This window comes from Ambystoma mexicanum, chromosome 4p (assembly GCF_040938575.1).
Source record: "Ambystoma mexicanum isolate Mex_15411 chromosome 4p, UKY_AmexF1_1, whole genome shotgun sequence".
NCBI classification, from domain to species: domain Eukaryota; kingdom Metazoa; phylum Chordata; class Amphibia; order Caudata; family Ambystomatidae; genus Ambystoma; species Ambystoma mexicanum.
In genome coordinates, this window is record NC_090927.1 from 255855959 (window position 1) to 255882329 (window position 26371).

General features: G+C 46.9%; 1 protein-coding gene across 5 annotated transcripts in view; it reads left to right on the forward strand.

Annotated features, from left to right (window-relative positions):
• MMUT (methylmalonyl-CoA mutase) overlaps window positions 1-26371 on the forward strand; it is a 641762-nt gene that overhangs the window by 22527 nt on the left and 592864 nt on the right. For 4 of the 5 annotated variants that reach the window (XM_069605779.1, XM_069605780.1, XM_069605782.1 and 1 more), the window contains exon 2: window positions 14826-15275. The exons of the other annotated variant lie outside the window; for it this stretch is intronic. In XM_069605779.1, coding sequence (XP_069461880.1) covers window positions 14867-15275 — 409 coding nt within the window. In that variant the 5' untranslated portion in view covers window positions 14826-14866. The remainder of the gene's footprint in view (window positions 1-14825; window positions 15276-26371) is intronic. 5 annotated transcript variants of the gene reach the window in all.

Genomic DNA, 26371 nt, shown 5'->3' on the forward strand with positions numbered 1-26371 from the left:
CTCCAAGAAAGAAGCATATCCGTTAACTTTTGCAGAAACGGCTCAAGAGGAGAGATTCCCTTGTGCCAGTATACATTAACCAGAAGTAGAGTAACCGTAAAATCAAGAGAGAACACCTCCAGGGCCAGGATACCAAAAGGCGTATCCAAAAGCACCTTAGTCCTATAACCCAAAGAAGTTCTTAATCCCATGAGGGTCTAGCATTTTGAGAAAAGATATTAAACCCATCTAAAATGGGAGTTGAGAGCATCCAGGTTTCTTGGAGAAAGAAACAATGTGAAGCCCTAATCACAGTAACAGTGTCAGGTGAGTTACCTCTAGAATTCCAGGAGAGAAACCCAAAGCTATTCACAGGAAGAGCATCTGGAGGTAGTTCTGGATTAATCAGGAGGTACTCATTTCCACAGACCTGCAGTGACCTGTGCCCAATTGCGAAAGTGTCCATTTGATTTGGGCATAAATTGCCTCCCATGGGGCTGTGGGGTTCTTTCCGGATAATATACCATAGTGAGATTATCCCTATATTTTGCATCCCCTCCATTGTTACTGGAGAGCTGAGTGGATTTCAGTAAGTTTGCTTCAAAGCCAAGTTGCTTTAACCCTTCCTTATGTCCCATGATCAAATCCAAAACCACTCTTGATTTAAGAATGATATTACTTCCATCTACCCGATCATGGATGGGGAAGATAATGCTATCCAAGTCATAGCTAGAGATGAGTGAGAGCTAGGGAAGTTGATGGAAGATCTTTAAAATATTACCACGGTTTAAGCAAATTGGCGTATCTTGGCCCCAGAGGCTGGTAAGTTGTATAATATCCCGAGGAACTTTTGATTCTGACATATTAGAAAGGGAGTCAGATCTTTTTAGTAAACTGAGATAAAGAATCAACCGCCAAGTCGGGACCCCTAGCACCTCTTAGTATAGTCCTATTTTGAATAAGATTTGAACCCACAGGAAATCTTTCACAGAAATTGAGAGAAGTATTGTAGCGAACAGAATCGAGCCCAGAGGGGGCACCTTCACGGTCCATAATCGGGGCGGCAATAGGCAGACTTGGAAAAGCTGGATTAGAAGGGAGAGGGGCAGAAGAACCCCTCTCTAGTAGAGCTCCCATATCCCCGTCCCTCGTTGTAAGCTCAATACTCACAGGGAGACCCTCAGTGACAGCAGTGAGCGTTGGCTCCAGAGGTAGGGGCGTGGTAGAAGAAGCCCCATCTAGGGACAGGCATAAATTAGATTTAGGCACTGCCCCACATACAGTTTTAGGAGCCAGTATCTCCCGGAAAAGGTGTTTGACCATATCAATGTTAACCAAGTTTGCTGTAGTCATTTGACGAGTAGTCTCTGAGTGACTCTGAACTGACCCTGATATACAGTTAGATAAGATAGTCGGGGATACTGCATCAGTGGAGGAATCCTTTGCTTTAACAATAGCATTAGTAGTAAGCATAGTCGAGGCAATAACGGAGGTCGGCTTTGGTAAAGTTGGAGTTGTTGTCAGGGTACCAAAAGCCACAGAGTCCACAACCCCCTTGATATTGGGTCCCACTACTAGGGAAGGAATGTTGTTAGTCGAGAGACCATCAACCACACCATCCGGTAAGGGAGATAGAACTGCTGAAGTGGGAAGTAGGTCAGCTGTGGCTGCAGTAGCCACCGTAATAGGAATAGGGGTCCGAGAAGCTATTGAATCAGCATGATTCCCAGTCCCCTTCGGAGCGAGAGTAGTAGATGAGGAAGCCACAGTATTCGCCAAGAAGAGATTTTTAAAAAATTGGTTTGTATAAGAATTTAAATGTTTCACGTTTTTCTGATTTTTAGTTTTCTTCATTTGCTGAGTGATTTTCCTTTTCCTTCCTATACAGGGCACAACTTTTTGATGTAGGGTTTCTTTGATGGGTTCAATGGAAATAGATGAATTCTCTGAAGTCGAAATAGATATGAACTCCAGAGAAGAGGCGATAGGGGGACCCTTGGAGAGATCTGCCAATTCTAAAGACCCTCCCATAAGGGGAAGACCTTGTAGAATAGAATTAGGAAGCGGACCAGCCGCTTCCTCTTGGACTTTCTCCTCCATTGATACCATCGTAAGTTTGGTGTGAGGGGTAGTTAGTACTGGCTTCGATCCAGTAAACTTTCGCAGATCCTCGGAGGTAGTTATCGACATCTTAGCGGGTTGGCTACAAGAATTCAAAACTGGGCCTTGAGGAACCGTAGGACTCTGGCCCTTAACTAAAACTACCTCTTGCATACTTGGCGTGATCACGGTAAGTTCTTTATGTACGATATGGGCTGCAGAGGGTAGTTGATTAAGAGGGGTAGGGACATGACCGTGTGTAGGCAAAAGTGGATGTTCTTCCTTTATAATTTTAACTAGCTCTTCAAATCTGTCAAGGCCCTCTAACCTAGAATAAATTTCAGATAAGAGGAGAGAGTGAGATCTGACCTCAGACCATATATTGTCATACAGACTCACAAAGGAACTCAGAACCATATTCAGAGCCGAAATAGTGGGTTGGGAAAGTTTAATTCTTTCATCTGCCTCCTTAAGAGTGTGATGTAAGATCGATTCGCTACCCTGATCCTTTTTTGAGTCTGGGAGTAAACCCCTTTCTTTCAACCAATTTTGTTTCTCTGTATATTCATCAATAAAATTGATGAGATCAGGAGAGCCTGTACAGGAATCATCACAAATTTGCTGGGTGACATTATTAGTATTATTGCAATTGGGGCCCAGGTGACTATCGGCAATTGCCCTGTCTGCACATTCTATAATGCTGATGTCAATATCCTGAGCTGAAGGATCTTCAATCTCCAATTTCATAACTACATCAACTAGGTTAGTATGATCTAATGAAGACACTGTAGGAAGTGAGTGTAAAGATTTAACAAGGGTACTAGATGTGGACCTCTTTCCAAAGAAGTGTGAAATATTTTTCCCTTGAATAGGTTTCCCTTGGGTACCCAGATTGGATTTTGTTTTGAGGGTGGGATTATGGGATTTATTAAATGGAGTTTTGAACAAGGTAGGTATCGGTTTCCCTTTAGGCGTATATGGAGTACCAGCCACATTAGTAGACAGATTAACATGGATAGTCGATGTATGATTAATGGCCCTAATTGCAGAGTTAACCTCGAGTGGAGGTTCAGTGGAAGGAAGAGCAGAGTTCCCATTAACCGTTGTCCTTGGTAATGCAGAGGCAGTAGCTACAGAGTCAGCCGCCCTAACAGATAAGATAGGCATCCTGGAGTGGGAGTTGGCAGATGTTGAGAGAACAGAATTGTCCATATTGTTATTGGAGTAATCCAAATGGCCCTTATCCTTTTGAAGGGTAGCCCCTTTCGCAAGATTAGAGGCTAAGGTAGCTGCTAGGCGTTCTTCCTGTGTGTCTATCGAGATATCATGAGTTCCATTAAAGATGCAGCTATTGTAGACTGCATTGCGGGGTAAGCTACCCAAAGCATTGAGTACCTCAGACCTATCGCTGACATGAATTTGGGCCTGGGCTAGGGTTTTAAGGAGTAAAGGGTTATAAGGGGCATCTGCTGGAGCATGCTGTAAATTCCCCATTGTAGCCAGGGAGGGAACATCTAACAGAGTAGTAACTGATGAAACAGAGGGTAAAATACCAGTAGCAGACGGAGTCGAGGCCAGTGAGGCCTCCATAGCTGTCTGACTTCGCAGTCCCTTGCGTGTCATTCAGAGAGAACCAGAACCCAGTAGTAAAAAACGGGGGACTTAAGAATATAACAGTAGAAGGTTAAGCTAAAAGTAGACTGAGATTGTAATGATACCTATTTTATACACCACAGTCGATAAAAATATGAACACAACAATCTAATAAATGTTGCACTGAAAACCAAGGCAACCTCAGCCAAAAAAAAAAAAAAGCAATAGTCCCAAACACACTCTTAGAATAAAAATACAGAAAGAAATGGATCTATGCAGCCCCCCCACCCCAAAACAAAATAGTAAAAACAGATGTATTGTGAACTAAGGATGAAATGATCTTAGTCCATACGTAATCAAAAAATATTAATTTTAGCAAAAGCCACAATTGTCAGAGGAACCAAGAGGAGCGCTCAGTCTCAGGGTGGAACGCCCGACAGCTTGTGGAGCTGCCAGAGTCCGACTCTCCACCCCAGACCCTTAGAGCGAATAAAGTGCTTGGAATGTAGTATGCAACGAAATCCAAGTTCAGATTACTCACAGGTCACAGCCAAACAGCACAACAGCGGCTCCAGCCCTTACTGCCTCCAGGGCTTAACGCCGCAAGGGTGGTTGTGCCGGCAATTTGTAGCCGGTGCCAGTCACGTGATGCGTCACGTGTGCGCAGGAGTCCCCGCCTCCTCCAGGAAGCAGGGGGAGCAGCAAGAGCAAAGCTTGCAGTGCTGCAGGGAGCAGAGAAAATGCACGCACGTTGGAACGTTTACACGTTCAGTCCACCAAGCGCTCCTTCAAATGATTTCAGAACACTAATGTCTTGCACAGGTCATCCATCGAGCTCTAGAAGAATATCTGATGGGTAAGGGTCCAGGTGACCCTCTTCTGCAATTATTTTGATGTGACATCTTTTAGGGCAAGGGTAAGGCAAGGGTAAGTGTCCCATCCACATTGATAAAAGGCCTGTAATAATCAGTGAGGCCCAGAAAGGCACTCGCTTGAGAATGTAGCGTGGATGCCACAATCCACCAATGCCTACACTTTGGTCTGGAGAGGCTGTTTTTTACGACCACCCACTTGGTGCCCTAAGAAAGTCACGCTCCCTGCTCTATATGAAACTTGGAGGCAGTAATTCCACATGTTAGAATATTCCTATGAGGGCCTTTGCCACCAAAGGTTCTTTGATGCTCCTCAGAAGTACAACCTCTGGGTACAGGGCGGCATGATCTACAATTACTAAGATGCAGTGGTTCCCTGAAGAAGTTTGGGGATCCAAAGGACCCACAATATTAATACCTAGCCTCTTGAAAGGCCTCCCAAACACTGGTAGTAGAATGAAGAGGGCCATTGTGGCTTCACCAACCTTGCCAGATGCTCGACGTGTGACAGGACCGGACACATTCTTGTATTTTTACACCCATTTGGGGCCTGAAAAAATGGGCAGACTGCCTGTTCGCTGTGTTAGCCATTCCTAAATAACCATCAAAGGAATATTGTGAGCCAAGTCTAGTTGGACCCGCCTGTGGCATGAGATACCACCAGCCTCTGACTTGTACCTCAGAATTCATGCGCTCACTGTACAGGAGACCATTCTTCCAATACACCCTGATCATCCCAGGGGCTGCTCCCCCAGAGCCTGTTTCTTTTCGTGTCCGTGCAGATCTGCCAGTGTGTGAACGTTGCCCTGTGCTTGGAAAAAGTAATCCTGATTGAGACCTCCAGCTGGGGACAAACTCAATTCTGGTAGACCTTTTTGGGGTCTGCAACTATCGTGCCCTCCATCCCATGTGTTGGTTCTACACCAGTAGGCAATCTTGAGATCATGGCCACAACCGCAGGAGCAGGTACCTCTGTGGACTCAAGATCTGGACTCTGTAGTCTTGGTGGGGTCGGTCTCACCATCTCCAGCCAGAAGCACCCCTGGCCACCAGGGCTGCTTACCGTGCTGCTTCTTTGGTCATGGATCCAGTGATTGCAACAATGATTTGTTGGTCATTCCGTAGCAGACAGTTCACCAGAATATTGTCCTGCTGGCGACACAGAGTTGAGGTTTCATCCCTCCCAACTGAACTCCACGAAAGCCATGGCGTTGCGTAAGGCCATCAATTGTAATTGTTATTGTTATTTTACTTGTACCGCGCCAAAGCCCGTAGGCATCCAGGCGCCGAGAGACAGATACAGTGACATAAGCTACCTGCAGGAGTTTGTACTAATTGAAAAGGTACGTTTTCAATTGTTTCCAGAATGTAAGAAGGTCATTGGTCTTACTCAGAGGTACAGGCAAAGCATTCCATGCCTTAGCTCCTTGGGTGTAAAAGGCCCTACCGAGCCGTATCAATCCCCATAGCTAGTTTGTTAGTACCAGTGATGATCTTGCGCCCACCATCCCTGTACTGTGGAGATAGACGCAACAATATCACAGTGCTGGGGCTGTTTTCCAATTTATGAATGCATGATCCAAGAAGATCTGTGTTAGCAGTAAACCTTGCCTCTTAGAGACCCTGCACCTTTCCCTCTCAGTGTCACTAGGGTACATTCGGCCAGAACCTGACCGTGTGGAATTTCATAATCTAAGATGCCCACACTTACTATCTTCTCCATAAGTTTAGCATGTGCTACAGCCAGCTTGGGTCGACACTTGCAGGCAGTGCTGTGCGTGTCCTCACTGTTCCTGTCTGTGGGGCCGGAAGATGTAGGTGACAGGAATTTACCCTCCCATTTTTTATGACTTTTCTTCAGAGGAGGGTGAGAACATTTGTTCTTACCGGCCTTTGGGTTACTTTTTTATCGTGCACTTTGTCATTTGATTTAGATGTGGTCACCTGGGCCTTTTTTTGGACTCAAGTACTCCCATACCTATTTGCAGCCCTGGCCAGCTCTCTAAGTTCTGTGATTCGCTTATCCACTAAATGCTGGCAGGGATCAAAATTAAGATTGGATAAGCAGGATCTAAAAGCAGCTCCTGGGTATCCAGCATTAGCAAGTGACCAGGAGCTACCACTGGGGAGCAAAGAGCAAGTACATAGAGTTCCCAAAATCTAACTTGCACGTAAGATGCAAATGTATCATTTTGTCAAGTATTTACGACCCTTATGCTTTAATTGACGTACATTCAAATAGGTATGTTTATTCAGCATCAGAAGGCCTGGGGAGCCAAAAGTAGCTCATGTTGGCTTTTTGTGTCAAGCTAACCAGACTCTTCTTGGCTACAAACGAGAGCTAAATAGCTCCCAGCTCCCCTTAATTTCGAACCCTGTGCTGGTGTAACTGCATCTCACAATTTTCAAGGAAACTGTTGCTTGCAATCAAAATAAACATGCCCTCAAAAGGGTCAACCTTTTGTTACCTTTGACCCACCCATTCAGATACTTCAAGGATTGATGCACAAACAACTCAAGGGTTTGACTCTCCTTCTTTGTGAGACCTTTTAAAGCTCATGAGGTCAGGCGTCCAGATAAGTGTCGTACCAGGCCTTTTTACGCATTGCCAATATGACACTTTTAATCTTTCTGTATGTACCATTTACGCACAAGTTGAGAGCAGAGTTCAGTGCAAAGGGCAAGTGACTTCACGGAATCGAGAGCATATCTTTTGATAGTTATAGCTGCATGGATGAAGTTGCAGGCCATGAAGGAGCTTCTATCAGAAGCAGCACACAGTAAGAGGAGGAATGATTAGTTTCTGTCAAACCTCTGTAGTCTGTCTTTAAATGCTTATCAAGAGGAGAATAATGCATGCACGTTTAGTATCCTAGTAGTTTGGGACCACCGCAGTAATAAAATTGAAAACTTAATTGAAGTTGAGGTATCCTTTTAACTAACAAATGATGCTTGTTCATTGAATGCATGCTTGCTCATGTGTTGTATGCATTTATCATCAAAATGCATTTATGTTGTGTTTTCATACACATTAATGTGTGGAAGAATGCTTTTCACAAATGTAATAATTTGTTTGAATGGTTACACAACTGTTTTGGTCCGGTGTCCTATTCATTTTCAAGGTTAGCAATGTTCAGGTTGCATGTCCCATACCATACACTCTTGCTAAGGCAAATTATTTTTACTCTTAAAATGTAATTTACACTCTTAAACAGTGTGTAAAATGCTCCCACCTCAAAACTTTGTCTGGGGCTTCCATGAGTATGTGATGTCTAGTTTGTAGGTCCATTAAACTTGGAAGTTGGGAGTCCATGTACTTTGAATGATCAGTGGCTGCAAGGCCGTTGCTCAAGGATGAGTGATTGTCATTACAGCAATCACGGGGGTCACAACCTCTTTCAAATCTTCAAGACTGGTCTTAAAACATTCAAAACCTGATTATCCAGCTAGTGCAAGCACTCTTGCAAAACAACAATCAAATAGTTGTATTTGCAAATGAAATAGAAACTCAGCAAAACGTGTCCCTGTAGCGGCAAACCAGATGGGTATTTCACATTTTCATGTAGCGCTTCATGCAAGATTCCTCCAACTTCTAAGCACTGTGCTTCTTCTTAGCCCAGTCGCTAGTCAGTTTACTTACCTCTACAAGACATAAGGGTAACTTGGTCTAGCCAACAGTTGACCATGAGATTAGATATACAGCCTCAATACGACTTTGGTGGTCACTCAGCAGTAAATCCACCAAATTATCGCCCATTTTGCCTACCGTTACTGCCACTTGGTGCTGTGGGTTTACCGTGGGGTTACAAGTGGTGGTAGGGTGATGTTAATTCCCATTTATGAGTCTAAAGGACTACATAGGGATTTTGGCAGGATTACCAGCGGCAGTAATGCACTGCAATTTGGCCCTAAAGAGGAAGATCTACCTTCAGCATGGTGCTGCAGGAAAATCCTCCATTTCAAGGTCAAACCTATAGTTCAGTGGTGTGGTACAAATTTTGGTAATTATGTTACCACCAAAAACGTGGCATTTATTAAATGACCACCTGTTTTTTTGTTTTTTCCTGCACTGCTTTACCTGTAACGAGGCCCATAAATTGTAGCATTGAGCACTTGTCTCTCTGTGCTAAAGTATTGCAACAATGACATGCCATTAAGTAGTACTAGTTCCAGTAAATGAGGACTTTCATTATTCTCAACAGACAATTCTGCCATCAAACCTTAAAACGTAATACCAGTCATGTTTGCTTTGATGTGTAATTAGACAGGTGTTTTTGTGTGTCTTTAAAAATGAAAATACATACAGAAGAGAATAAATGTGCAGATCCTAGAAGAGGAAGAATGAAAGGCGTATTGGGTGACCTTCTTCTTTTTTTTTTTTTTTTTAAATAACATCCCCCTTATGTAATATGTAACCTGCTTTTATAAAGTGAACCAGACTTCCTTAAGCAGTGGCTGGGAATTGGTACACACATAATTTGTTCTAAAGTTGAATTCCTTTTTTACCAAATGCATATTATGTTAGTTTTTCTGATTCCGGAAGCACAGTTAGCCTTGAGATTTGAACTAGTCACTATCAATGCTGTATTAGTTGTATCCATCAGGCAATTAACTGTTCCTGTTATATCTGGGTGGTGCTCTCCCTGCTGTTACACTATTCCTGTTTTATGCAAGGGGAGATTGGATTGCTTGCCCCCAGTTGAGCTGGTCCAAAGTGCAAGCAATATTCGATGTGGTGGAGGAGTGCAGCAACCAGCGCTGGCAACTTCCCTATTGTTCCAGGTGTGGTGAACACCGATTTAACTGGTTTTGTGCAGTAGAACAGGGATCTTCGGCTGGTCTGGTCCTCTGTTTGCTATCAGGGGGCCTTCTGAGGGGGACTCAAGTATAGGATGCTTCTGTTCAGCGTCTGCTCTCCCATTTTAGGAGATAGCGGCGCAGATTTGTAGGTCCCAATCCACTGCACAGGTAACTCACGATGTGCCCTGGACACAGATCTTCATTCTGTCTTGGATAATTCCTTCTTCACCTCAGGCTGAGGGCTTTTGAGAGTGCAACTCTCCCAAAGGAGGTCCAGTGTGATCTTCAGAATGAAACTGTGGCCTTAATGGATCTGCTTGAATCTGTCAAAAGGGCGGGAGACTCCTTCCTTTAAAGGCCGAAATACTCAGGTCATTGGACTAAAGCTAGCCTACTTTAGTGGTCCCATCCCTACTTTTAAAAAGAGTGGAATTTGCCCTTCTGATGTCCCGCACACCCACCTGGTTGTTATTTATCTGTATGTCCAGGAGGTGGTTGCTGCATTCATTTATCTGTCCTGCTCAATTGCACCTCCTTAGCAAAATAAAAATAAGCATTCATTGAGTAGCTGCTATCATAGGGTACTCCAAAATAATTCCTAAATCCTTGTTTTTATTTCACCCTCTGAATACGGGTCTAGGCCCCTGTCTGTCCAGCTGCAATCCTGCACTTGTGGTCTGTATGCGTAACCCTACAGTCCCTTCCCTTGCACTTATTTGCCACCTGCTGGCTGCACTAATAACCGCACTTGCCACCCGTTGCCTGCACTCTTGTTTTCTCCTTTGTCCTACACTTCTCCATCCTACCCCTACCCTCGGCACTTCTCCCCTCTTGCACGATGTGAATGACACAAGGCCTAGTAAGATTGTTTTGTCCTCCTTTGTTTCCCCCCTCGTCTTGTCGCGCCTGGAAACACTTGTGTATAGGCGCGTTATAAAAGGCATATCATATTTACTTTTTCAAAAGAAGTTCATTATTGGGCTGATATAATTAATGTGGGTGAACAAAATATTGCCCAATTTAAATATTTAGTAATCTTGCTTCTATTTATTTAGACGTGAATCATTCCGCTCTATCTGCCAGAAATTACATTTAATACAGCTTTGATGTGTCACTCAACCCCTTCTCTGTTTTCGTTGATCAATTTACTTCACTCCATCAGCCTTGAAATCTAATCCTTTTACCTCCAATCCAAGTGTCCATAAGGTACTAGACTGGAGTTTTCTCTTGGCTAGTGGGCTTTTCGGTGTCCTTCAACATAACCTTAATTATATTGGTTTATGAAAATTGGAATTGATTAACTGAAGTTTCTTAATATACATTCTATTGAGGAGATTAGTTGGTTTGAAATAAACAGACTGTTCTGCATTGCAACAAACAGCTTTACTTCATACTGCAAGACCGGACAAGATGTTATAGTCTTTGCAAGTATTAAATGTATAGTTGCCTATTACTGCATGTCTTTAAGCAGCTGTAAATGAATGTAGTACAGAGAATTTTGGGATGAATATTCCCCAATATCTGTGCTAAACTCAGTCCTTCATACCTCAATGAACTGACCTTTGTTGCTGCGTTTGAAATCAAGTTTACAGACTAACCTTCTGGCTGCAGCTTTGTACCATTGCTGCAGTCTGGAATCTGTAATCTATCGCAGGAGCAACATTGCTGTAAACCTTTCCAACAGTACTGTGCTTTATAGTAGCCATATCGTGTAATGTTGCATAATAAAGCAACTTGTGTTTCTGTTCCTAAACATATATTCTTTTCACTGTCGGATTTGCAATTCTTTGAAACAGAAAGTGAACACACTCTAATTTGGTACTACCACACAGAGTCAGTTTGAGTTAAGCGAGAATTACTACTACACACCTTGTTGGGCCCTTTTGAACTTTGTGATCGTGGCCGGCCAATGCCTGAAGGCAAAAGTGAAATGCATTTTCTTTGAAGAGGGTATTTAAATTGCAGGAGTACTAATCAAGTTTAAAAGTAATCAGCCAACCTATGGTATTTTTATAGCAAGCTAGCTGTTCCTGGTGTAACGTACGCTGTTCTAGCATATCTTAAATGTTAATATTGGTCGTTAATTCATACGGTCACTTCTGCCCCCCATCTTAAATTTCGGAATTACCAACGATCGTATCCAGGGAGAGGAATGGTCGCTGAAAAGGCTTAACGTATTAGATGGAATGAGAGGTATGCAGAGTATAAGAACAGTATCTAAGATGACTTTGTAGAAACCTAATTGTCAACCTTGTTCCATTGCAGTCTCCATGATGGCATAAGATTGCGTAGTAGCAAAATTAAAGTACCTACTTTCAGTTTTAGCTCGTGAGGAGGTATTTTTTTGTCCGACAGCGGTTAGTTCTTTAGAGACTAACAGTTCATTGACCCCGGAACTGCCGTGCCTTGTGTGAAGTTGGGGTGGGAAGAAGTAACATCAGAATGTTTGCGATAATGGAAGGTGAAGCTGACCGCATAGAACCATGCTCATTCTGTATGTTGAAATGATAGCTGCTGTTGAAGAGGGTCACTTTGCCATTTGGACAGCAGAGGGCAACTTAACACTTATACATTGCATCAGCTGAGTATGGACTCTGAGGGCATCATGGAGCACGACACAGACAACCGACTTGAAGTTTAAACAAAAGCTATTTATTGACTTAAATGTCAGGATGGTTGAAGGCCTAAGTTACCCTATGCTAAGGTGGGGTTTCCCTACCTGAACTAAACTAAGGAAAGTCTGAGTCAAAGAGTTCAACTTAATAGTCCGTCTGTGTCCGAAACCAATGATTTACCTCAAACAAATGTGTAGGGATGTCAGTCAAAATAAACGTGTTAAACTTTAAGTTCTCAGCTTTTTCCAGCTCACAGCTTTCTTTTAAATCCCCTTCACCAAGCACATGAAAGTTCCATGAAAAAGAGTCTTGAAATGTTACTTCCTCCAGTTGAAAGGTAATCTAGTTCCGAATCACTCCTGGGGTTCCCTTCCCCAAGTTTCATAACAAAACAATCCAAATAAAGGGGGTCTTGAGACTCCAATCCTAAAACAACACATCTAATCCTACCACGTCACTGGGTTCCCTTCCCCAAGACTTCACTGTCTCATACAGGTTCCTTGGTGCTTGCTCCTGTGCCCCAAGATACCTTCACTTCATTCCCTCTATTGTTTCTGGGCTTGGGGTGTACTTGTGGGCTCCTCCTTGGCTGCATCATGGCTCTGCCACCCCGTGTCACACACCCTTTTGCAAATAGTATCCTTGCCACATTGTATTCACTCATTTAAAATTCCTTGTTTGTGCTCTTTTCATTGTGCACCAATGATTCAGTGTTGTTGAATTGCAGTTCAGAGCTTAATGCAATCTTATGGTACTTAATTATATTCAACTCCAGGATTTTATTCAGCTTCAAGGTTTGTTTCAGCTTTAAGATTGAAGTTTTCATTGTGCAACACGCATTCAGCGTTTCACGCATTTCAGAAAATGTTAATAGCATTAAAGTTTATCTTCATGTACACAAATGAATTGTGTGTTTGAGGCCTGCTTATTGCCCCATGTATGTGCACCATGAGCTGAGACCAAACCCTAAGGAAAGTACTTTAAGAACTTAGGACAAGGTTAACGTCTAGATATACAGCACCTTTTGAATTTTAATATTCTGACTGTCAACAAAACCACCTGGCCTAGATATGTCGGTCAACAAAAACAAGTGGGCCAGATATGTGATGTCATAATGACATTTGTGATGTCATCCTGATGTCCAGGCTGTTAGTCCTAGCAGTGCACGGAGGTGGCGCAAGTTATGGTTGCTTAGCATACCATAACTGGTGAATTTCTGAGATTTTTCGGTTTTACTTGTAACCATGATGTCCCTTTTTAACAAAGTTTTTTTCATTGTGTGTGTGTATGTGTGTGTATATATATATATATATATATATATATATATATATATATATATATATATATATATATATATATATATATAATGATGCCATACTTCTGGTTTTATTCCTTGCCGTGCTGATTTATAAAACTGGGATCATTAATTTAGAGCAGTTGTAATATGTGAATACGCCCACAGGGATCACAGTAAGGACCTGATGAATGGGCGCTATAAGCATCTCCTGCATATCGGGCATTACCCAGTAAGCAGGAGCTAGTACATAGCATGGTGCAAATCTAAGTTTCACATGAGCTGCAAATCATAATCCTTGCCATTTGCATATGAATCATTCTACAATAAATGTCTTCTAAATGTGTCCCAATGCTCCCTTATACACATTTTCAAGCAAAACGTGCTAATGTTGTCTCGGCAGTCGCATCTAGATAGGATTATGAATGTTAGCAAGTGCCACACTTAGATGGAATAGTGAATGGTAGCAAGTGCCACACTAAGTTAGAATTAGGGAGGCTAGCAAGTACCACACTTAGATAACATTGTGAACAATAGCCTGCGTCACAACTAGATAGGATTGTGAATGTCGGCCAATGCCACATCTAGATAGAATAGCGATTGTTAGCCAGTGCCACGTCTATACTGCATTGGGAATAATATCGAGACCAGATTTAGAAAGAATTGTGAATACTAGCTTGCTTCACATATAGACAGGATTTTGTAAGGTGGACCAGTGCCACATTTGGATACAGTTGTGAATATTGGTGGGCGTCCTATATAGAAAGGATTGTGAATATCAGCCAGTACAGGATCTAGATAGAAATGCAGAGATATTCACGCGCCACATCTAGAAAGAACGTGGAAATCTAGCACATCACTCCTAGACAGCAATTCCAATAACCAACTCACTAACAATTTCATCCCTCTGCATACACCTCTCAAACTCTAACCAACCACAATCCTATAACACAACAAACCGCTGAAACTACTGTCACTACACTAACAAAACAAAGCACACATAGACTCGCACAGCAGCACACAACGGCTATTGACCCGAAAGCACCACAAGGCCAGCGAACGGTGTTAACCGGGCTGAGGCTGCCAATGGCACATCACTGCTCTCTTGCACTTTTCCGGCTCGTTCCCACTAACTCACCGCGCCCCGCCCCTTCCCTTTTTCAGATGCGCCAGACCGTCCGGGGTCCACTCCGGTGGTGATAATGCACGTTACAAATATCCTTTAACATTAACATTGACATGTTTGTATGGCACCAGAGTTCTTGGGGCCAAACAGTAGTTCCTTGTAACTATTGGTGACAAGCCAACCTGGCTTTCCTAGGGTATCCCCAGAAGCTAAAAAGGCACCCAGAATCCTGCACTGGAAGTATTTATTACATTTATTAAATTGTTTTTAGGTTTTTTTTTTGTAGGTCAGATGCTTTAAAACACACCCATTTACCCAGTCGTTCATAGACTTTCAAATGATGAACATTTAAATGAAGAATAGATTTGTGGCTGGCAGTGTGATTTTTAAGCAAAGGTAGCCTGTGTTTGCGACTGATGCTCTTTCCTGTGTTTTGTTTACCATAGTACTGATTGTACAGACTGTTGGCCAGTAAGGAGCTGGTGCCATGCTGGCGGTGAAAGGGCACAAGCGGCTGGCGAGGATCCTTACCTTCCAGTGCTCTGCCAGCAGCTCCAGATGGCCAACCTGCCTCAGATTCTCCTGCAACCCCGTCCACTCCGTACGCAGCTTGCACCGATATCCTCTGCATCCGGAATGGGCCGCTCTGGCCAAAAAACAGCTGAAAGGAAAGGATCCAGAAGACTTGCAATGGCATACCCCAGAGGGGATAGTTCTCAAGCCACTCTATACCAGCAGGGACACAGAGGGTGTGCCGGAGGAGTTGCCAGGCGTGAATCCTTTCACCCGCGGCCCTTACCCCACCATGTATACACACCGGCCCTGGACTATCCGGCAATATGCTGGGTTCAGCACAGTGGAGGAGAGCAACAAGTTCTACAGGGACAATATTAAAGGTAAGACAACATTAAGATGGCAAGATAGTTGAATGAGGTGAGCACTTAACACAAGCTGTGCTTTGTGTGGAGGAAGCGGAGGAAGCAGATTTGAAACTGGTCAGTTGACTCTTCAAGAATAATAAAAAACTGAAAAATGCAGTTATTATTGTTATTGGGGCATTTGAGTGCTGACCAAGCTTTGGGAAGCAATGGGTTGCTGTACAAGTCATGGGGGGAGTACACGGCGAGGGAAGAACTTTGTAATGGATCAATACAAGGGCGTGTGTAGCTGACGGTGTGGGGTGGCAGGGAGGGAACCACAAGTAACCAGGGGACTAGCAGATCAACCAATCTCGGGTAGGTGGGGAGTGAAAGGGCTGTGGACTCAAGTGTTGAAGAAGAGCCATTCCTTGAAGAAGAGGGTCTTGACCTTCTTCCTGAAATGTAAAAGCGAGAAGGCAAGTCTGATGTTGGGTAATTTTAAAACCTAATATTACAGTGTTTGGAATCTGGTTACATTTAGTATGATGCTCTTCTAAAAAGTGGTTAAGCGAGAAAGGGCTGTTCGAGGGGATTGGGTCCTCTGACGTATTCCATATCTTTGACAGTAATCACCACAGCTGTGCTGCTTGGGAAAGTTTTCTGCGTCCTACGTCGATGCGCCGTCCCCGAGGACGACCTCCAACGGCCAACGTCACCCGATGTGATAAGTAGGACGCACATTGCCCGTAGCCTCAGTTCCGTTTTTTCCGCAAACGTGTTCGCTTCGTGAATCTCAGTATGCCTCGACTCTTTGGAGTAGTTTCTGTTGTAATCTTCTCGGTTCATTGAACCTGTTCGGTTTTGTGAAAAAGCATGTTAGTGACGATGTCTACCTCGTCTTCAACCCCGCGTACGGGCTTAAAAAAATGCAGGGACTGTGGGTCCAAGATGTCGGTAACGGACTCGCACGACGCCTGCCTCTGGTGCCTCGGGGAGGCCCACGACACGGACGACTGTGTCGACTGCCAGTCGCTCATGGCCAAGGCATTGCGGGAGTGAAAGAAGCTGTTGTCGGTAGGTAGGGTGTCTAAGCCCCGGAGTCGAGGTCTGCGGGGCTTTCAACGGATGAATCGAGAGGCGACTCTCTGCGTCATCGTCGGAGGTCCAGTGGGTCTCCTTCCAGGAGTTGGTCTCACCACTCCTCTGCCTCTTCGAGGCATCCCCGAAGCACCGGCATCGGTCCCCTTCCCCGTCCTCTTCCAAGGAATCCGCCCGTCGGCGGGTCGCTTATCCCACCATGCAAGCGACACCGGAGGAATGGGCTTCCTTCGGGAAGAAGATGTTAGCGATTCTCGAATCGCAGGGCACCGGTCCATCCGCGCGTCCGAGTGGGGTCGGTCGTGATCGGTCGAGAGACACCGCTCGCACGCCTTCGGGCTCTGGTGGACGGCACGGTTCACGGGAGAGGTCCTGCTCGGACAAGGGTAACCGTTCTCACCATGACCGTTCCAGGTTCCGGTCCTCAATGCGCTTGAGACCGCGTGATCCTGTGCAGTCTTCGAGGAAGACGTCGACGCCTGTGGCGCCGAGGTCGTCGACGGTCTCTCTCGAGGCTCCGCCTCTGAGGGGGTCGTCGGCGCCTAGGTCGTCGAAGGACACGCTCGTAGCTCTGGCTTTGAGGCCTTGAGGCCTGTGTCGACACCGTCGATGCTGGCGGCGCTGTGGCTGACGACGCTGATTCGTTCGGCGCCCTCGACGCCTTTCGAGGCGGTGGTGTCGGAGGGGCCCCGTGGCACGGGGGAAGCCCCTAGAAAGGCTCTGGCTAAGGTCAGGCATAGCTTTGGTCCCCAGGTGCCTTCCTCACACTGCCTGGAGTACATTTCAGAGGTTGATGAGGGCTCTGATGAGGGCTTGGTTCCGGATATGGTGCCAGATGAGCTTCTCTCGGGCCATAGCCAATTTGAAGACCTGAGGCAGTCACTGCATGATGCCAGTGGTGGACTGGACACCTCTCCGGAGGTGGAGATTTGTAGGCCTCAGCCTGGCACTCATGCAGATTCTTCGTACCCGCCTTATGTCTCGGGTCACTGAGTACTTGGGATGGTCGGCTCCCCCAGGGGAGTTTGTTCAGGATGATCTTATGGACCTCCTCGATCTTGGTTCCGCCCCCTCCCCCCCCCCCACTGACCCGGTACTGTCGTTTCATATGGCTCTGCAGAGAAGGGTGGCATCGGCTTGGACTGCTCCAGAGAGTCTGCCGGCAGTGGGCAAGTCTTTGTCGCGAAAATACCAGCCAGCCAGTAGCGACCCCTTCTACTTGTCCAGGCACCCAACTCCGGAGAGTTTGGTGGTGCAGGCGGCTACGGCCCCGGCAAAGCAGGCATTGTATCCTACCATCCCTCCGGTTAGGGACGATAAGCGTTTTGATGGCTTGTGTTTTCTTCAGGGGGTATGGCGCTTCAGGCGGCCAACTCCGTATGTGCCTTGTCTCGTTTCACACACACTCTGTGGAACTGTGTTGCATTAGCGGCTGAACATATTCCCGAAGGGGACGAACGGGTTGGTTTCCTTTCTATGGTCCAGAATGGAAAGGATGCCATGTGTGAGGCCGTTCAATCGGGTTTGGACATGGCAGATTGTGTCAGCCGGTCCATGGCGGCGAGCACCGTAATACGCAGGTTTGCGTGGTTGCGGAAGTCGGGGTTCGCTCCTGATGTACAGTCCCGGCTCCTCAACATGCCCTTTGACGGTGAACACTTTTTGGCAGCAAGGCTGACGAGAGCCTTGAGAGGTTGCAGACCTCCAAAGCTGCAGCGAAGTCGTTGGGCGCTGCAGTTCGACAACCTCTGCCTTTTCGTACTAGGGGACTACAATGGAGGGCAGGTTCCTTTCGTTGTTACTCATCCTTCAGTAAAGCGAGAGGAGCTGTCAGTCAAAGAGGCCACCGTAGCAGTACCAGAGGTGGAAAACAGGGTACTCGAGGTGCCAAAGCCGCTCGGGTAGTTGCCTCTTTGCCCTCAGGCAACGCCGCAGCCGCTACCACTCAGTCATGAGGCCATGTTCCATGGTTCACCGTTTGAGGGAAGGCTGGCGCAGCATCTTGTAGAGTGGCGTGCCATTACTTCAGATGTGTGGGTTCTGGAGATCATACCCACGGCTACTGTCTTCCCTTTCGGCAGAGGCCTCACGACAATCCACCTGGGAACCTCTTTGAAGAGTCCGGATCCGCTCCTTGCGCAGGAAATTCAAGCCCTGCTGTAGAAAGGCGCCGTAGAACTGGTGCCTGTAGCGGAGAGGAACAAGGGATGGTATTCCCTTTATTTTTTGATTTCGAAGAAAGACGGGGGGATTGAGACCAATCATGGAATTGCACGTTTTGAACAAACTCCTACGGAAGGACAAGTTCAAGATGGTCACTCTCTCTCAAGTCCTCCAGGCCCTTCAACTTCAGGAATGGTTGGTGTCTCTCGACCTCAAGGACGCTTACTTCCATGTGTCGATCCATCCCAAGCACAAGAAGTACCTGAGGTTCGCGGTTGGCGACTCGCACTTTCAGTTTCGGGTCCTACCGTTCGGATTGACCTCCGCCCGAGGGTTTTCACCAAGCTCATGGTGGTAGTGGTGGCAGCGCATCTCAGGAAAGGGGGGATTCACGTCTACCTCTACCTGGACGATTGGTTGATCAGGGGGAGCTCTCCCGAGCAAGTCCTGGATCATTTGTCCGTCACCTGCCACTCCCTTCACAAGCTGGGCTTCTCCCTCAATTTAAAGAAGCCCCATTTGACGCTAACACAGCGGCTCCAGTACACCGGAGCAGTGCTCGACACATCCCAGGGGCTGTGTTTTCCTCCCCAGGTGAGGGCTCTTCACATTCAACAGATGGTGCACAAGTTTCAACTTGCCCAGACGCTCCCGGCGTTCGAGTTCTTGAGGATGCTCGGCCTCATGGCATCCTGCATTCTTCTGGTGCCAGAGGCTCGTCTGCAGATGAGATCTTTGCAGTGGGCACTCAAGATGCAGTGGTCGCAATCTTCCGGCATGATGTCGAACCCTGTTCAGGTGCCGCCCTCGGTCGCCAAGGACCTTCTGTGGTGGGCCGTCGAAGGCAATCTGATGAAGGGGGCTCCGTTTTGGCCTCCCTGGCCGGAGGTTACAATCGTGACAGACGCATCCCTCACGGGAATCGGGAGCTCATGCCAACGAGTTGACATTCCGCGGTCGTTGGTCTCCGTCAGAGTCCAGACTCCATATCAATCTGTTGGAGCTGAGGGCCGTCAGGCTAGCCCTGAAGGCTTTTCTGCCGACTGTGTGAGGAAAGTGTGTCCTGATCCTGACGGACAACACAGTGGCCATGCACTACCTCAACAAAAAGGGGGGGGGGCAGGGTCACTTCCTCTGTGCAGGGAGGCGATGCAGCTCGAGTTCTGGGCCATCCAGCAGGAAGTTTCGATCTCGGTTGTTCATCTGGCCGGAGATGACAACGAGACGGCGGACGCTCTGAGCAGGCAGAGCACGAACTCTCACGAGTGGGAGCTGGCTCAGGAGATTCTCCTGGAGATCTTCGCCCTTTGGGGGACCCCTCAAGTGGATCTCTTTGCCTCCAGTGTCAACCGGAAGTGTGAAAGGCTTGCGGGAATTTCCTCCAAAAGGAGCCTTAGGAGATGCGTTTGTGGTGGAGTGGTCATTCCCACTGATGTATGCGTTTCCTCCAGTCCCCGTCATCCCGCAAGTACTGCGGAGGTTACGGAGGTTCGGTTCCCGGATGATCCTCATTGCTCAGGTGTGTGCCCGGAGGACGTGGTACCCGGACCGTCTCGACTTGTCCATCTGCCCTCCACGTCGTCTTCCCTACCGAGACGATCTGCTCTCACGGGAGGGGGGGGGGTCAGGTTCTCCATCCAAAGGTCAGATACCTCAACCTTCACGCTTGGCTTCTGAAAGGTTGAGGTATAAGGATTGGGACCTCCCTGAAGACGTGTTGGAGGTGTTGCTCTCGGCCAGACGGCCGGCAACAAAGTCTCTGTACCGTTGGCGTAAATTCTGCGACTGGTGCAGAGTTAAGAATGTGGATCCTTTTGAATGGGACATTCCCTTGTTCTGTCTTTTTTGCTTTCTTTGGCCCACAGGGGCTTGCAAGTGGTACCATTAAATGTTACCTGGCGGCACTGTCCATATTTAAGTGCTCGTCTGAAGAATGTTCCTATTTTAAGATTCCTTTAATTTCTCAGTTTTTGAAAGGGATCACTAATGTGTTCCCTCCGTCACCTTTTCTGGTGCCCGGTTGCGATTTGAACCTTGTTCTTAAGTTTCTTATGGGTGCTCCGTTTGAGCCTTTGCATTCTTGCCCTTTGAGACTGTTAACTCTTAAAACTGTGTTTTTGGTTGCGTGCGTTCCGCTCGGAGAGTGAGTGAGTGAGTTACAGGCACTTTCAGTTAAGCCACCCTTCACTGTGTTTCATAAGGACAGGGTTGTCCTTCGAGTTTGTCCTTCCTTTCTTCCGAAGGTGGTTTCGGAATTTCATTTGGGCCAGAAGGTTGTTCTTCCGGCATTCTATCCTCCTCCGCATCCTGGTAAGGAAGAGGAGAGGCTCCATAGGCTTGATCCTAGGAGAGCGTTGAGCTTTTATATTTCACGCATGTAACCTCTTCATTGGTTATGCTGGAAGCGTTTGGGACAAGCTGTGATGAAACAGACTTTGTCTCGTTGGATTATTTTGGCTATTTCTGAGTGTTACCGCTTGGCGGGTAAGGACCCACCGGCTTGCTTGCGGGCCCATTCTACCAGGGGTATGGCTGCATCTATTGCCCTACAGAGGGGTGTTCCTATTCGTAACATCTGTGATGCAGCCACCTGGGCTTCTGGACCTACTTTTGTACGTCACTACTCCCTCGATTCCATCCGAGGACAGGATCTGGCCTTTGGCAAGGCAGTCCTTTATTCCGCAATTTGATTGGGCATGCTAAATATGTGTTCTAAATTATTTTCCCATCTCCTTGCTTTGGTACTGCTTTGGGAGTCTGTCAAAGATATGGAATACGTCAGAGGACCCAATCCCCTCGAAGAACAAGTTACTCTCTTACCTGGTAACGTTCTTTCGATGGGATGGTCCGACGACGTATTCCATATCGCTCCCTCCCTACCTTCCCCGCTGCAGAATTTCTTATGCGATTGCAGCTTACGTTTCCGTAAGGCCTTGTGTGTCTGACTGGCAGAAGACTGGAGGCACACGTTCTGGGGGAAAAAACTACAAATGAGGCTATGGGCGTCGTGCGTCCTACTTGTCACATCAGGTGATGTCGGCAGTCAGAGGAGGTCCTCGGGGACGGCGCATCGACGTCATCGACGTAGGACGCAGACGCCTAAAATTTTCCGAAGCAGCACAGCTGTGGTGATTACTGTCAAAGATGTGGAATACGTCGTCGGACCATCCCATCGAAAGAACGTTACCAGGTAAGAGAGTAACTTGTTCTTTTGTGGGATGTTAATGCAGTAATCCACACAACAACAAAGATTTGGTTTTCATTGAGGAACACTGTGGGTGACTTTTTTGCAAAGCAATTCAATTGCACCTTTTTTATGTGGTATCCTATTTACTCTGGCATCCTGTTTGTGCTGCTTCCAACTGTTAAATGTGCCTGCACTGCAACAAGGCCAGCAAAACCACCTCTAAAAAAACCTTTTGGTCTGTTTTGAGACTTTTTCGAGGAAAGTCAAATGTGGTGCTTTTGTAAGTCAAGTTTGGGTGTGTTTTTGATAGCCACATTTGGGTGTGTTTTTCATTTAACCTTGAAAGTCAAAGTTGGGTGTGTTTCTGAATGTCTAATTTGGGTGTGCTTTTTTTAAGTCAAATTAGGGTGTGTTTTTCATTTCACTTTGGCCCTCCATTGTACACTGCTAGCCCAGTGACTGTTCCATACGGCTGTACTTGCATATTTCTCCTACTGCCTCCTCTCTCCACCTGCCCATGACGTTATCTACTCCAACTGCTTCTCTATCAACTATTCTTCCCTTCTCACTAAGTCTGGTAAGAAATTTAAAAAGGATATCTTGGCCTCCAACCCAGGTCTCTCCATCGCTGATACCTATTCCAGCGCCTATGCCAGCCAAACCCTCACTGATATCCTCTTTGTCGTTGCTTTGCCAGATCTCTGGATCCCTCGTATGATCGCTGTGCTCTGTCCGGTCTCTTCCTCTCCCATTAATGGTGGCACCCGCTGGGAAGTCCTCATGGATTCCTTTGATTCCTCCAGAGTCATCATTAATGTCTACCTAAATGGCACTGTCATGGTGCAAGGCCCTCAGGCCAATCTACTTCTCTTTGATAGGTGATTACCTCGCCTCATCAACTTTCTCTCATCTCCAGCTGTCCCCTACTCTTCTCCCTTGGCTACCTTGCCCTCTTTTCCTTTCACCTCTGCCCCATCTCGCTCTCCCTCCTCACATCCGCAGGGCGTACCTCTGATTTGTACCCCTCCCCGCAAGGTCCTTAAGGCTGGCAACCTTCTTCATCTTGCCACTCAACTCTCGCTCTGCTGTCAAAAACTCCTCCGACATCTGACACCTCCTAGAAGAACTTGACCTTGATGTCCTCCGGTCTTACCGAGACATGGTTCACAGCCAGCTCTGTCACGAGCTTTGACACTCTCCTCCCTGACGGCTACAAGATCCTCTCTGCCCCCAGATCCACCCGGCCCGGAAGGGTTGTAGCCCTGACCTTCCCTGAGCGGATTCCTGCCTCTATCATCTCCACTCAGACTTACTCCTCTTTCAATTGCCTTGTCTGCAGGCTCTCTCTCTCTCTCTCTCTCTCTCTCTCTCTCTCTCTCTCTCTCTCTCCCCCCTAGCCACTCTAACTGTTGCTACTCTCTACCGGCCCACTGGTCAAATCACCTCTTTTCTCTCCGAGTGGGCAGATCTCTCCTCCTCCTCCTGGCCTCAACCACTCGACTCCTCCTCCTTGGTGACCCCAACATCCATCTTGATTCTCCCTGTTCCTCGTCTGTGCTCTTTTGCGACCTCTGTGATTCACTCTCCCTCTCTATCCTCCCCTCAGGCCCGACTCACTCTGCTGGTCACACACTTGATGTCTTGATCTCCTCTGGCGCCCCCTCACCACTCCTCTCTCCTGGAGTGATTACTGCCTCCTCTCCTCTCATCATTCCATCTCCTCCCTTCAAGCCAAACCTACCCCAAAATTGACACCCACCTTCTCGGACATCAGGCCCATGAAGCGTGTGTCAGTCGAGGCTTTCTCTGCCACCACCTCCTCCCCTGCTCCACCCCAGGTTGACTCACACCCTGACACAGCCCTGTCCCTGCTCTACTCCTTTATTTCTGCTAATCTCAATGCTCTTGCCCCTGTCATGAGGATCCGTTTGAAGTCCAAAACCAAATGCAATTCTTGGTATGACTCTGACCTAGCTACACTTAAACGTAAGTTTAGGTTGGCTGAGCGGAAATGGAGGGCTTCTTGCTCATCCTCTGACAAACTGGCCTGCCACCTGCCCCAAAGGCAATACCGACTGTCCACACCAAGAAGAGAGTCCACATTCAAGCCTGGGTCTTTGCGGCATCTAAAAACACAGCCGAACTCTTTAAAATCTATAAGGAGATGGCCAACCCTGCTGCAGTCCCCACCCCTCCTCTCGCCTCCCAGGCTCCCTGCAATGCCCTTGCCTATCACTTTATCTCTAAAACCCAGGACATCTTGTCCACCCTCTCCTCCGCTCTCCCTCCTCTCCCCTCTCCTCTGCTTGCTGACCCTCCCACAGCTACCCCCCTCTTTTCTCCCCTGATGAGGCCGCTAGACAAGTCCGATCTATAAAAGCCTCATCAAAACAGGTCCATCCCTGTTCCTCTAAAACCGTTAAGGACCACATAGATACCCTCTCTCCGGTCCTTGCCGAATTCTGAAACCTCTCCTTTGCCTCTGGATCTTTCCCCTCCCCTCTGAAGCACTCCCTTGTGCATCCTCTCCTCAAGAAACACACAGCTGATCCTTTGTGTCCGGCTAGCTATCACCAATTTCCATTACTCCCCTTTTGGGTAAGCTCCTGGAAAAGCTGGCCATCTCTCAGCGTAACCTTCATTCTGATTCTGTTGGTTCTCTCCATGACCACCAATCTGGCTTCAGAGCTGCCAGAAGCACGGACACTGCTCTCCTCAACATCCGTAAAGATCTGCTCTCCAACCTTGACTCTAACATTCCCTCTGTCCTCATCCTACATGACCTCTCCTTTGCCTTTGACACGGTCAACCATACCACCCTGCTCAATCGTCTCTGTGACCACCTGGGTATCCCTGATCAAGCTCTGGCCCGGCTGACCTCTTTCCTCTCTGATCGACCCTCCCAAGTACAACTTGGATCCTTCCTATCTTCTATCTCCCTCTATACCTGTGGTGTTCCCCAGGGGTCTAACCTCCTGCCCTGGCTTTTCAACCAATACCTGGCAACTCTCCCCTACTGCATTTTCATTTTCTGCTCTAATTTCCAGTGCTATGCTGATGACACTCAACTCATTCTGTGGCTTCCTTCAGCCACCTCCTCTCCTTCCCTCATCTCTGATTGCCTAATCGCCATTCAAAATTGGTGTGCTGCCAACGATCTTTGTCTAAATGCCAACAAGACTGAGATCCTCCTCATTGGTACACCTTCACAATCCTTTCCCCTCGCTCTTCGGCCGGCAGCTCTTGGCCCTCCGCCTACCACTACCTGCGAGGCTAAGAACCTCAGGGTCATCTTTGACTCCACACTTTCCTTCTCTGCACACATCTCTGGCGTCTCTTAAAAAAGTCAAACTTCTTACTGCACCTCCTTAGAAGTACCCTGCCTTTTCTCTCCTTCACTCACAAGCTCACCGAATCCCAAGCTCTGGTTCTCTCTAGGTTGGACTACTGTAACAGCCTTTCTAAATCTACCTGCCTCCAGTCTCCCTCCTTTACAACTAATCCAGAACAGGACTGCGAGACGCATCAAACCCTGGGATCATATCTCTCCAGCTCTGAAATCCCTTCATAGGCTCCCAGTGGATGCAAGAATTAAATTTAAAACCCTCTGCATTATCCACAAGGCTTTCTGGGGCCTAGGTCCAAAATACCTTCAACTATCCCTCCGTAAATACCTCCCCTCTCGAGCCCTTCGCTCCTCTACTTCTAAATCCCTCAAGGTCAGTCGTTTTTCAAAGAAACGAGCTGGGGGTAGATCTGTCTTTGGCTGGGGCTTCCCTTTGAACAGCCTCCCTGCCACCTTGACACTGGAGGAGAGCCATCTCCGGTTCCGGAAGCACCTCAAGACCTTCCTCTTCGCTTCTGCCCTTGCCCCTCTTCTGCCCTGCTGATCCTGTTTTCTCTCTCGGCACCGTGCACCTGGCCACCTTCTGTTCTTCGGGCCCAGGTACCTGCTCACTCTGCCGCCCTCCTGCACTGCCTCCAGGCCACCCCTTGCACTGGGGTCTGTATCTGTACCCATGCAGTTCGCCACCCACTATTCTTCTGCACTTATCAGATACACCCTATCTGACTAACCTAGCACTTGCCACTTTCTGGCTGCACTACCATTGTTTATCGCCTTTATTTATTTTACTTATTATTTATTCTGCTCTCACCTCTGTTTCCGTACTTTGCACTTCTCCCCCCTTCCACACACTTACCCCGTTTCCCTTTCCCATGCACTTGCGCTTTCTCAATGTCAATGGGCCTAGTAAGATTGTTGTTTTTGTTCTCCCATTGTTCCCCTCCCTTTGCCTGGTCGCGCTTTGAAACACTTGTGTATGAGCACGATATAAAATATCATATATCAAAGCTTGTTCCTGGCTTCAATTCTAAATTTCATTATGTCACCAACTGCTGCGTTTTGTTTTTGTTTTTGCCTATTGCAAGTTTAGTAAAACACATCTTGGTTGCCTCTGCCTCTTGTTTTTTTCTAGAGAAGTGACAAGTCACTTCCACTTTTCTTTCCCCCCAGTGGGTTTTTATTATAGGTTGAACACTTTCAACAGATTTAATCCAGCTGGCTTCACTTTGCCTTATGCCCTAAATGAGTGGTTTCAATAAATACATGATTGCACAAAGATGTTTGCCAACAGCAGTGCTTCACTGGACCTATGTGACATGCCTTTGGACCATTCCTCCA